Source organism: Populus alba, chromosome 5 (genome assembly GCF_005239225.2).
Source record: "Populus alba chromosome 5, ASM523922v2, whole genome shotgun sequence".
NCBI lineage: Eukaryota > Viridiplantae > Streptophyta > Magnoliopsida > Malpighiales > Salicaceae > Populus > Populus alba.
This window is the reverse complement of record NC_133288.1, coordinates 685,991-697,824: the sequence shown is the minus strand read 5'-3', so window position 1 is coordinate 697,824 and position 11,834 is coordinate 685,991. Positions and strand designations below refer to the sequence as shown.

The window sequence follows — 11,834 nt, the reverse complement described above, 5'->3', positions numbered from 1 at the left end:
TCATATGGATGATCTCATACTAGTTTAAGGTACTTTATGGTTGTCATCCTCCAAGTGGAGCTTCACAATGACATGTAATTTCTAGCAAATTGACAAGCTGGGCTCGAGCTTCTTTAATGTTTCAACGAAGCAAAGCTGAAAGTCTGTTCGGCCTGCTGTACAAGCTGCTGAACAACCACAGAGTTGTGGGGTAAAAGCAACGACTTCCCTTATAAGCAGCTTCCAACTGCTTTTGTAAGATGAAGACATTATAGTGGATGGAGATTGTCTGACTTGAATAGATTCAAAATAGGGCAGTTGGACCACTATGACTTAGCTTTTTATTCACATGGGCAATGGATGGTGAACTTTGGATTTAAGTAGTAATACCTACCTAACTAGCCGGAGCTGTAATAAATATTCAGCCAAGTTTAAACTAGAGTCAGTGAACTAGATCTTCAGTGGAGTCAACCAAACTTAATGCACAAATAAGATACCTTCGATATCAGGTGGGACCTGAATTCACATTATTCTTGCTGAAATTTTAAACATCAAGTTCCATCAATAGATAATCTGTGTTCACAGAAATATCTTTATTATGGGCCAAGCTAGGCTAGCAAATCCAGAGCTCCATGATCACTGGCATTCAACTTTATTGACAGGAAAGTAGATTGTGCTACTGATGCACAACAGCATGGTATCCAAGGTCAATGTATGAAACACAGCTCAAGTTCTGACAGTTGAGCATGTCATGATATTGTAATGATACAGAAGCGTGTGATTGAAGTTCATTGTTTGTCAAGAACATAGAACTGAATCTTACTTTGGAAATTGTAAGGAAAAAGAAATTGATGGGGATCTCCAAAGCTTTTCTCCGTGATTGTATGGTGATTTGAAGCTCCCATAAGAAGCTTCAATCACCCTCAGCAGGCCATTATTTTGCTAGTTAAGGCAGCTGGACTGTGGTAACAGAAAATCAAACAGGGAACATGTTAGTTGAACATTTCAGAAAATCAGAATAATTTTACACGCCAAACATATATACAGTTATTTATTTCTTGTGGTCCTGGAGACGGAATGGCTATTTCATACTGCCTAGCATGCATGTAGTTGTTCTCAAACATCAGATTCGAAGCCTTCAACAAGCTTCAGTTGTCTACCAACCCACCGAACCTGATATTTTGCATAAAGATAATATGGTCCAATTGGACCTCTACCTCCCAGTTCACAGAGTTCTGGTGTCGTACGTTTCTTGTCTATCTCCTGTAGAGTTGGGGTTAGAATATTCCATGCAGCAGCAAGCTCATCGCTCCTCATGAAGAGATGGTTGTCTCCATCAATGAAATCAAGAAGAAGATGCTCAGATGAATCAGGCACCTCCGCATTATACCCAAGGAACTAAAATAAAGAATAAGCCGGATGTCAAATTATAGAACAAGGTGGGTGCTGAATTGGCTTCACTTTAGGAAATGTGAATTTAAATAGAACATGTCTTGTAACATGAAAGTGCTTACTTGTCCTTATACAGCAAATTGAGTTCAGGAGCATCCAACTGCAAGCCAAGTCCTGGGATCTTATTATAATCTTTACCAGAATAGCTTCATTAGGTGCATCACTCAGAATCAGCTCATTAGTAGCCAGATCAATGTTTACTTTGAAATGTTTACAATAAAGGTTCTCGGGGACATAATGGAAATGTACACGTATCTCCACTCTGCATCATGTAGTTCATCATGGTAAGAAAATTCAATATAGTGTAAGCAAACGGTACACCATTTGATCCTCCCCCTAATAACTATCACATAGATAGAAGAACTAACACAATGCATGTGTTTATGTGCATATAAATACCCCGCACAATTCCCTTGTTCTCTAGTTTCATTCAGCACAGAATTCAAGAGCTGAGTTTGGATTCTTGAATCTTCATATTCCAATTTGAAAACAATGATGAGCCAAGGAGAAATCAGGCAATCTCATAATCAAAGCATCTTGGGTTTTTTTAGAGCCAATTATTGATCTTCTAAAAAAATTATCATAGAAGTTCCACAGAACATGTGTGCAAGAGGAAGTCTTCTGACAAAATGATCTGAAATATCATGTAATGTTTCAGTGACTGAGCAGTATATTGCGGGTGGTGTATTTAAGGTTTGCCACATCATAGAATGAAACACAGATTAATAAAATACATAAACTCACCTGCATACTGTGTACATTAAGTTCAGCTTCATAATGGCTCCAAGACCAGACTAGAGAACCTCACCACTGTGAGGTTATCAATGAGGTTCCTTCTTAAGAGATGATCTATCCTGATGTGCACAAAATTTAAGTCATATTCCAATCAACTGAAGTGAATAGCTACAAAAGAAAATGTGCTTACTGAACAAATATTGCACACACACGGAACAGATATAGCTAATGTCAACTGACACTTGTATAATTATTTCTCATCAAACTTAGAGAGAAGACCTTGTGAATTGGTGAGAAGACAGTGCATAAAACCCAAAAGGTTTCACAAATATTATTCGATTCCAGCTCTTCAGTGTTAGGGCATTATCAGCTAGACAGGATGCAACATCAAGGAGTGCTTCTTGTGACACAGAAAGGTAATGTTCCTGTTAGCTTTAGGTCCCACCTGCATCGGTATGCTATTACAGAATCAATTATCAATTAATCCAGCTACTCTATTTTACAGTCAACAAAAACCCCGCCTAGTCAGAAAGCAATTTTAGTATTTAAGCATGTGCCAGTACAAGCATACCTCAATCTGCTCCATTCTGGCATTTAGCTTTTATTACTTTTAAGGCTTTAGGTTGGATGTATACTCTGCATCTTATTCTTCTCCTATGGAGGGATGTCTTATATAGGCAAATATATATGTCGGTTACATCTTTTCTATTCTAAAAGGAATACTACAATGTATAGACTCCTATAGAGTATGTCTTTTATATATAGAAAACTACCATCTAATTAAGCTAATTACATGTTAACACTTCCCCTTAAGTTGGTGCGAAGATATCTTCTAAGCCTAACTTGTCTAGAGACTTATGAAGAGCTTCCACAGGGACTGCATGAGTGAGAATATATGCTAGTTGCTCACTTGATCTGACGAAAAGGATGTCCACTAACTTTAGAAGTAACTTTTCCTTGATGAAGTGTCGATCTACCTCAATGTGTTTAGTTCGATCATGTTGTACTGGATTATTAGCTATCTCTCGTGCTACCTGATTGTCATAGTATAGTAACATAGGGTCTTTGGGTTCAAAACCTATTTCTGTGAGTAAGGTCCTGAGCTATAACAGTTTGCATATTCCATGTACCATCCCTCTATATTCTGCTTCTGCTGAGGACCTTGCTGTCACATTTTGTTTTTTACTTCGCCATGTAACAAGATTTCCTGCAACAAATGTAAAATAGCCAGAGGTGGATCTCCGGTCAGTGAGATATCCTGCCCAATCTGCATCAGTAAATCCTTTCACTTCCATATTTCCATGTCTTTTAAATGTCAATCCTTTTCCTGGAGCCCCTTTTAGATAACTCAGAATTCTCATTACAGCTCTCATGATCTTCACTTGGAGCATGCATAAACTGACTTACCACACTAACCGTATAAGCAATGTCTGGGCGAGTGTGAGATAAATAAATTAACCGCCCTACCAATTGCTGGTATCTTTCTTTGTTTGTTGGTACCTAATCTGGGTGAATGGCCAATCGATGATTTTGAACAATAGGAGACTCTACTGGTTTGCATTCTAGCATACCCGTTTTAGATAATAGGTCCAATATATACTTTCTTTGTGACAAGTATATACCATCTTTAGTTCTTGCAACTTCAATTCCCAAAAAATATTTCAGTCCTCCTAAATCTTTCATTTCGAATTCGGTAGACATTCTTGTAGCTTTTTTATTTCATCTGTGTCATCACCAGTTACGATCATATCGTCTACATAAATAATGAGCAGTGTAACTTTACCATTCTTCTATTTGATGAATAGAGTGTGATCAGAGTTACCTTGGTGATAACTGATTCGTTTCATAGCTTCTGTGAATCTCCCAAACCATGCTCTTGGCGATTGCTTCAAGCCATACAATGCTTTCCGTAATCTACACACTTTTCCACTTGATTGTGAATTGTTAAACCCAGGTGGAAGCTGCATATAGACTTTTTCTTCCAGATCCCCATGGAGAAATGCGTTCTTCACATCAAATTGCTTCAAAGGCCAACTGAAATTTACTACTAAAGACAACAAGACTCTGATGGTGTTCATTTTTGCAACTGGAGCAAAAGTTTCTTGATAGTCAATGCTGAATGATTGTGTGTACCCCTTTGCTACTAGCCTTGCCTTGAACCGATCAATTGTGTCGTCTACTCTATGTTTGAGGTTGAATATCCACTTGCAGCCCATTGGTTTTTTTCCTGGAGGGAGTGATACAATACTCCATGTGTCATTTCTTTGTAATGCACTCATTTCAGCCTCCATTGCTTCTACCCATTTCGGGTGTTGTAAGGCATCCTCAACCTTTGTAGGTATTTTTATATTCTCCATCTCACTTATGAAGGCTTGATGTTGTGGAGGCAGTTTGTGTGTAGAGACATACTGTGTGATAGCATATTTTGTTTTTCCATTCGGTGAGTACCTGTCAGGGGCCTTTCCACGGTTCTGTCTAAGAGGGAGAGAGTAGCATGGGGTAGATAATAAAGGGAAAGAGGAAGGGCTTTCAGTGTCACTTACCTCATGGATATCTAGTCGATCTTGAACATAGATTTGTGGAGAGGAAAGGGTTATTTCTTCATGCATGTATTCTTCTTCTGCATCACTGATGCCGTGTGCATTATACTCTTTATTTTCTTTCCCTGAATTGCCTGTTGCACATGTTCTGGAGCTGGGCTCTGTATTTTTTTCCCCAACATTACTAATTGTGTGTGTACTGGTTTTCATTTCTTCCTCTGAAGTTGACTGTTGCTGCTCCGTATTTCCTTCCCCTGAATCCATGTTTCCTTCCCCTGAATTAGACTGAAAATCAATCCAGTTGTAGGCATCATATTGCAGCTCCCCCTAAGGACTAGAGCTGGATGGATTCATATGGAAAAATATTTTGTTTTAGAGAAGGTAACATCCATACTGACATGCATCTGGCGAGAAGAAGGATGGTAGCACCGGTATCCCTTTTGGTGAGGATTGAAACCAAGAAAGACACACCGTACTGCGCATGGTTCCAGTTTTGTGCGCTGAGTTTTCTGCAGGTGGACATAAGCTACACATCCAAACACACGGGGTTCTAAGTGTAGGAGGGATGGAATCTGAATGTGTTGAGTGAGAGTCTACAAGGGAGTGCTGAAGGAGAGGACTTGGGATGGCATCCGGTTGATGAGATACACAACATAGGTTACTGCATCAACCCAATAATGTTGAGGGACATGGGCACCAATGAGAAGAGCTCTAGTAGTTTCAAGAATATGCTTGTTTTTGCGTTCTGCCACACCATTTTGTAGTGAAGTGCGCGGGCAAGTAGTCTCATGGAGAATACCATTGTTTTGAAAGAAACTCAAGAGTTTAGAGTTAAGATATTCTCCACCATTGTCTGATCGAATAATCTTCACCGGCAGGGAGAACTAAGTGCACACCATGCGATAAAAAATTGAGAATATATTACGCACATCACTTTTGTGTCGCATAGTATATAACCAAGTCATTCTGGTGCAATCATCGACAAATGTAAGAAACTATCGAATTCCAAATTGGGAAGTAATTGGAACAGGTCCCCAAACATCAGAGTGTATCAATTCAAAAGGCTTTGTTCTTTATTCAAGTTTACAGGATATGAAGTTCGATGGCTCTTGGCCAAGATGCAAACATTACACTTAAGAGAGGAACTTGGATCCGGAATGTCATCAAAGAGGGAAGGAAATAATTTTTTTAAGTAGCCAAAGGATGCATGACCCAGCCGACTATGCCATAACCAAATTTTCTTGTGATTATTACCATTGTGACTCTGAACTTGATGGACATGACCTGAAGCTACGTCATCTACATAGTATAACCCCTTCCTCTTAGTACCACGTCCAATGATCGCTTGAGTCTGAATATCCTGAAGTAAGCAAAACGTGGGAAAAATTAATACCACACAATCCAATTCTTCTGTAATTTGACTAACAGCCAATAAATAATTTGAAAGTGCAGGTACAAGTAAACAATTATGTAGTGAAAGATCAAGAGTGAGAACAATTGATCTTGCTCCAATGACTGGGGTAGACTCCCCATTGGTTGTCATGACCTTTTCCTTAGACGAGGGAGTCATGTATTGAAATAATGATTTGTTATACGTCATATGATCTGTGGCACCCGAGTCAATGATCCAACCTGTATCATGAACAGTGGATGTTGACAAAACCACTCCAGTTTTACATGTCGCTGAAGTCTGATCAGTTTTCACTAAGGAGAGTAATTCATTTGGTTTAGTGTGGTCTTTTTTGCTTATTGCCATGGCAGCAAAACTGGAAGGAATTTCTGTTGCAGTGGTTAATTTTGCTTGGACTGGACGTTTATTGCTTCTTGCTTTACTTTGCTTTTGTTTTTCTAGAAACCAGTCAGGGTAGCCATGAATCTCAAAACAAGTGTCTCTTGGTATTGCGGACTTTCCATTACAATGGCTGCAGCGTAACTTATCTTTTTCCGCTTTGTTAATAGCTCGAAGAGTGCGCAGGTTAGAAGGGGTGGTGGATTTGGAAATCATTGCAATTGATGAACCTTCACCAGTGTTCTTTGCTCCCAGCATGGTGACTTGTCGCTGAGCCTCCCGTCGAATTGTATTGAAGCACTCTTCAATACTTGGAACAGATTTTTTTCGAAGGAGATCACTGCGTATTGAATCAAAAACTTCATCCAAACCTGTGAGAAAGTCATAGATCCGGTCCTTTTGAATTTCTTCTTGTCTGGTTCTAAGATCTGCAGCACATATCATCTTAATTGGTCGTTGCTTATCAATTTCCTGCCATACACTATTCAGCTCTACGTAATACAAGTTAACTGGATGCCCATTCTGTTTCGTCCTCATGGCTTTGCAGCGTAGCTCATAGAATTGCGACTCTCAGCCCTATCATAGAAGGTTTGAGTGACACTATCCCAAATTTCCTTGGCTGATGACAAGTCTATAAATAAACCAATAAGATGAGGCTCCATGGTTTTCAACAGCCATCCTCGTACCACTGCATCTTCAGTGCACCACTTTGAGTAACCAGAATTTCCTTCTTCCACTCTAGCATTCTGCCCAATTAAGTAGCCAAGTTTGTTCAATCCAGTAGCATGCAGTTCAAGCATACGTGACCAGATTTTAAAGTTTGTCTCATTCAATTTAAATCCAAAGGGTAAGGTGTTTAGGTTAGGTGTTTCAGCAGAGAATGAAGTCTAGTTTATAGGGATAATATAAGTATTTGTGTCATCCATGGTTGGTCTCTTGTTTCAAGACCCATTTCCCAGGAGAAGATTAATAATGTGGCGGCTGAAAGTTAAAGGAAGATTTTAGCTTTCAACTTGCTTTGATATCATGTTACTTTTAAGGCTTTAGGTTGGATGTATACTCTGCATCTTATTCTTCTCCTGTGGAGGGATGACTTATATAGGCAAATATATATGTCGGTTACATCTTTCCTATTCTAAAAGGAATACTACAATGTATAGACTCTTATAGAGTATGTCTTTTATATATAGAAAACTACCATCTAATTCAGCTAATTACATGTTAACAACTTTGACATCCTCTCTCAGTTATCATAACCTCTTTTAAGACGGTAAATTCTGCTAAGGAAAGCCTCCATTTGTCCCCACAGTTCTGCCTGAAACATTTCCAAAAATTGATGATTATTGCAAAGTTGAGAACCTATGATACAGGAATAACCATGAGACATAAGCATACATTCAATAATTTATATTCTAACTTTTAGAATTTACTTCATTTTATAGAATTTTTTTAAGGAGCATTGTTGTGGGTGGTATTAACAACTCAATTTACAGGCCCAGGAATAAATATCAGATATTCTCCGTATGCAATGCCCTTGTTACCTAAAGCTGTGAGATTTTATTGACAAGCGACCCACTATATTTGTTTTAGTCATTTCTCAGGGAGGTTCAGAAAGATTGAGTTTTCTTTGGCATGATTGTGGATCAATGTTAGTTTGAAGCATCTTCTTGTGCCAGCCGTATATAGAAATGCTTGCTCTTTTTGACCATTCTACCACATAATTCAATAAAATTAGTGATTGAAAACTAGTAAGGTGATAAGAGAACCATACTGGTGATCAATGCGACGAGTCAAAGTCGAAGCTATTATGGATCTCAGATCTTCAACAGTCAAATTCTTTCTTGAATAACCAAAGATACCAGCATCCTGCATCCATACTCAAACTAAGAGTAAACACAAAAGAAAAACCAGTGTAAAGGGATATGAACACAACATACTGGAGACAAGCTAATTTCGCTAATTCATGTATTTCCACTTTCCCTTTACGATTGAAGTATATCCACATACCGAACTTACCAGAGACATTTACAAAAAAAAAACAAAATGTACACAAAGAAACATTGAGTATTGATGTCGCACCCGACATCGCGGCGGTCCTAAAAATAATTCTCTTGAATTAATTATGGAAAAAGAACAGATTCTGGCATCCGGTTCTTTTAGGAAAAAAATGTCTTGTTTAAGGAGTCGCCATCTAGTATTATGGTCACTAGGAACCCTAACTGGTCAACAGAGATTCTATGGCTCGGGATTGATTACGTAAAAGGGAAGATATTATCACCCCTTAAACGTTCTGCCTAAGGCAAACTGCATTGCTGATTTTGTCTTAAATTGCTAAATGTTTATTAGTTTATGCTATGATGATTTGTTTATAATATTCATGACTCTGCGGCAAATGAATATTCGGAGCTCGAATAATTCCAACTCTGGCGTTTGGTAAAAATTCGTAGCTACAAAAAAATTAGATTTGATGTTTTTTTTTATTCCCTACTCTAGTGCCAGTGAATAAATACATAAAAATAAATTTATATTTGCGCATGCACATATTTTTTATTTTTCTAGCTAAATAAAATAAAAATACAACGAATAAAAATAATATAAATTTAAGCCGGTATTTTTATTCCTGACTCTGGCGTCAGTGAATAACCTGTAAATTTACATTATTTTTATTCATGCATACACATTTTTTATCTCTTTTATTTTTTTCATTTTTCTGCTTTTTTATTTTTCTATTTTTCTATTTTTTTTTTTGTATTTTTTTGGGCTGGGCCCAGCTCAGGCCCACATGGGCTGGGCTGGACCCAGCCAGCCCAGCCTGGTCACTGGCCCAAGCCAGTGACCAGGCGGCTTTTTTACCCGCCAGCGTGCGTGAATTGTTCACGCCACGCTGGCAACAGTTGGTGTGTGTAATTATATTTTCTAATGCACAGTGTTGGGGAGTTATTTTGCAAACTGGAGATACTTACCTGGGCGTGCTGTGCTGACGAACGAAGATGTTTTGCAGCGCGGGTTCCTCTCTGTTCGTTTTCTCCCCCCCGTGTCTGCTTCGTTTCCTCTCTGTTCTTGCTGCGTCTGGTGGTGTTCCCAGTGTTATTCTTCTCTCCTCCGGTTTATTCCCTTTTCTAGTTCTTTGACTGATCTTCTTCGTCTAAGACGGAGACAATGGTGGGTAAAAGCACGAGGTGCTGCTGGTTGATGGACCAATAATTTTCCTTGGTTCGGTTCTCTTTCCGTCTCACTCCCCCCGGTTCTGTGCTTTCTTTTTCTTTTCTTTTATGCTGTGTTTGCTCTCTTCTGGTTTTCGTTTTGTTCCCCTTTCTCATCTCTAACTCTCCACTCTGCAACCAGCCCCTTCTCTCCGGTGTTGCTCCGGCTTTATATAGAGGCCGACGGGTTTGGTAACGGGTGGTAGGCTGAGGGTCGACCACATTAAAGCAACCCACTAACTTGAAGCCAACCGGATATGATTACTCATTGCAACCAACGGTCTCCCTGCCTTTACTGTTGAAAACCGTCGCTGGCTTAAAGAAGAAGAAGACGAAGCAGCGTCTTACAAAACGACGCCGTTTGGGATAACAGTGGCCATTTTTTCACTTGACCCGTAAAGTTTTCGAAAATTTGTTATAATTAAGCCCCTAGTTAAAATTAATCGGACCCCTGCATTTCGGCGCCCTTTTACAAGTTAATCCCCCTGACTTTAATCTTTTTTCAATTTATGCCCCCAAGTTAACCTCGTGAAACTTTTGATATTCTTTTCAATTTAGTCCCTTGATTTCATTAACGGAATTTAATTAAATACCAAAGTTCCAAATAAGTTTAAACTCAAAACTTATCAATTTCTCCAATTAAACCTTAATTGGATTAATTAAATCAATTCCAAGGAGCTTTAATTAAGTCTGCAAAACTTATTAATTCTTCCAATTAAATCCTTGATTGGATGAATTAAATCAATTCCAAGCTTAATTTAAGTCTCAAAACTTAATAATTTCTCCAATTAAACCCGTTAATTGTATTAATTAAAATTAATTCCAAAGCTTAATTAAATTAATTTCAAAGTTTAATTAAACCCCAAAACTTCCATTCATATTGCCCTTAACCCAAAATTTAATTCATTCTTCATTTATTTTCATTTTACTTGTTTTTTTCATCATCATTATTATTTTTTTCATCAAATTTTTTATCCTTTTCAATAAATAAAATAATAATGAATAAATAAAAATAAAAATGATCAAAATTGGGGTTATGACAGTTGCCCCCTCTTTATAATATTTACTATGCAAAGATATTGGAAAATTTCATTTTCTTTTATCTTTGTGTAGTAATTTTATAAAGAAAAGTAGATAGAGAAAGAACCCATTTTTTTCTTGAAAACTTAGAAAATAGTAGATTGACACACGACCTTTACAGAGAGATGTAGAAATCAAGAAATAAGTCATTGAGAAGACGACCTATATTTTTTTTTTTTAAAAAACAGTAGATGGACACATGACCTTTACAGAGATTGAAAACAAGAAACAAGTCATTTGGAAGACGACCCACTTTTTTTGTTTTTTGTTTTTTGTTTTTTGTTTTTGTTTTTGTTTTTTTTTTTAGAAGTGGTCTCATTGTGATAGGTGACCTACCCAAGTAAAAAAAGTAAATGAGGGCTCGAAGGCACACTCAAAAGAATGTGAGGGCTCAAAAGGCGCACTCAAAAGCTAAAATGTTGAGGCTCATAAGGCGCTCCAAAAGGAAGCGAGTGCTCAAAGGCACTCCAAAAGAAAAGCGAGGGCTCAAAGGCGCTCGAAGAGGGAAGGTGAGTCAAAGGCACTTTGAAAAGGAAAGTGGGGCTCAAAGGCACTACAAAGAGGAAGCGAGTGCTCAGAGGCACTGGTGCTTCAAAGGCACTTTGAAGGGAAAAAGCGAGTGCTCAGAGGCACTGGTGCTCAGAGGCACTTGAAGGGAGAAGCGAGCGCTCAAAGGCACTGGTGCTCAAAGGCACTTAAAGTGGGAAGCGTAGTGCTCAGAAGGCACTGGTGCTCAGAGGCACTTGAAGGGAAAAGTCAGGCGTGAAAGGGAAAGAGTGCTCAGAGGCACTGGTGCTCAAAGGCCTGCAAGGGAAAACGAGTGCTCAGAGGCACTGGTGCTCAAAGGCACTTGAAGGGGAAAAGCGAGGTGCTCAGAGGCACTGGTGCTCAAAAAGGCACTTGAAGGGGAAAAGGCGAGTGCCAGAGGCACTCGTGCTCAAGGCACTTGAAGGAAAACAGAGTGCTTAGAGGCACTTGAAAGGGAAAGCGAGTGCTCAGAGGCACTGGTGCTCAAAGGCACTTGAAAGAGAAAAACGAGTGCTCAGAGGCACTAGT

At 38.7% G+C, this 11,834-nt stretch overlaps 1 protein-coding gene and 1 long non-coding RNA gene across 3 annotated transcripts; both read right to left on the bottom strand.

Annotated features, from left to right (window-relative positions):
• Window positions 1–446: 446 nt before the first annotated feature.
• Window positions 447–1,364, bottom strand: LOC118034969 (uncharacterized). 2 transcript variants are annotated; one of them, XR_012169852.1, is made up of 2 exons: window positions 1,153–1,364; window positions 447–939 (listed from the first exon to the last, which is right to left on the bottom strand). It is a non-coding gene; the product is annotated as an uncharacterized lncRNA (long non-coding RNA). The 2 variants fall into 2 exon arrangements; XR_012169853.1 differs by having other exon boundaries at window positions 1,197–1,364.
• A 1,611-nt stretch (window positions 1,365–2,975) lies between these two features.
• LOC140955582 (uncharacterized) lies at window positions 2,976–7,032 on the bottom strand. The gene is made up of 7 exons (XM_073409178.1): window positions 6,163–7,032; window positions 5,961–6,066; window positions 5,304–5,451; window positions 5,101–5,215; window positions 3,989–4,991; window positions 3,297–3,493; window positions 2,976–3,200 (listed from the first exon to the last, which is right to left on the bottom strand). The coding sequence occupies exons 1-7, from the start codon at window positions 7,030–7,032 to the stop codon at window positions 2,976–2,978; spliced, it is 2,664 nt and encodes an 887-aa protein (XP_073265279.1).
• Between the last annotated feature and the right edge of the window lie 4,802 nt (window positions 7,033–11,834).

Coding starts and splice junctions, on each gene's coding strand:
- LOC140955582 (XM_073409178.1), bottom strand. CDS start 7,032: ATGAGGACGAAACAGAATGGGCATCCAGTTAACTTGTATTACGTAGAG. Junction 5,216..5,303: donor CTCTCCTTCAGCACTCCCTT/GTAGACTCTCAC, acceptor GTCCACCTGCAG/AAAACTCAGCGCACAAAACT. Junction 3,494..3,988: donor ACGAATCAGTTATCACCAAG/GTAACTCTGATC, acceptor AAGGGGCTCCAG/GAAAAGGATTGACATTTAAA.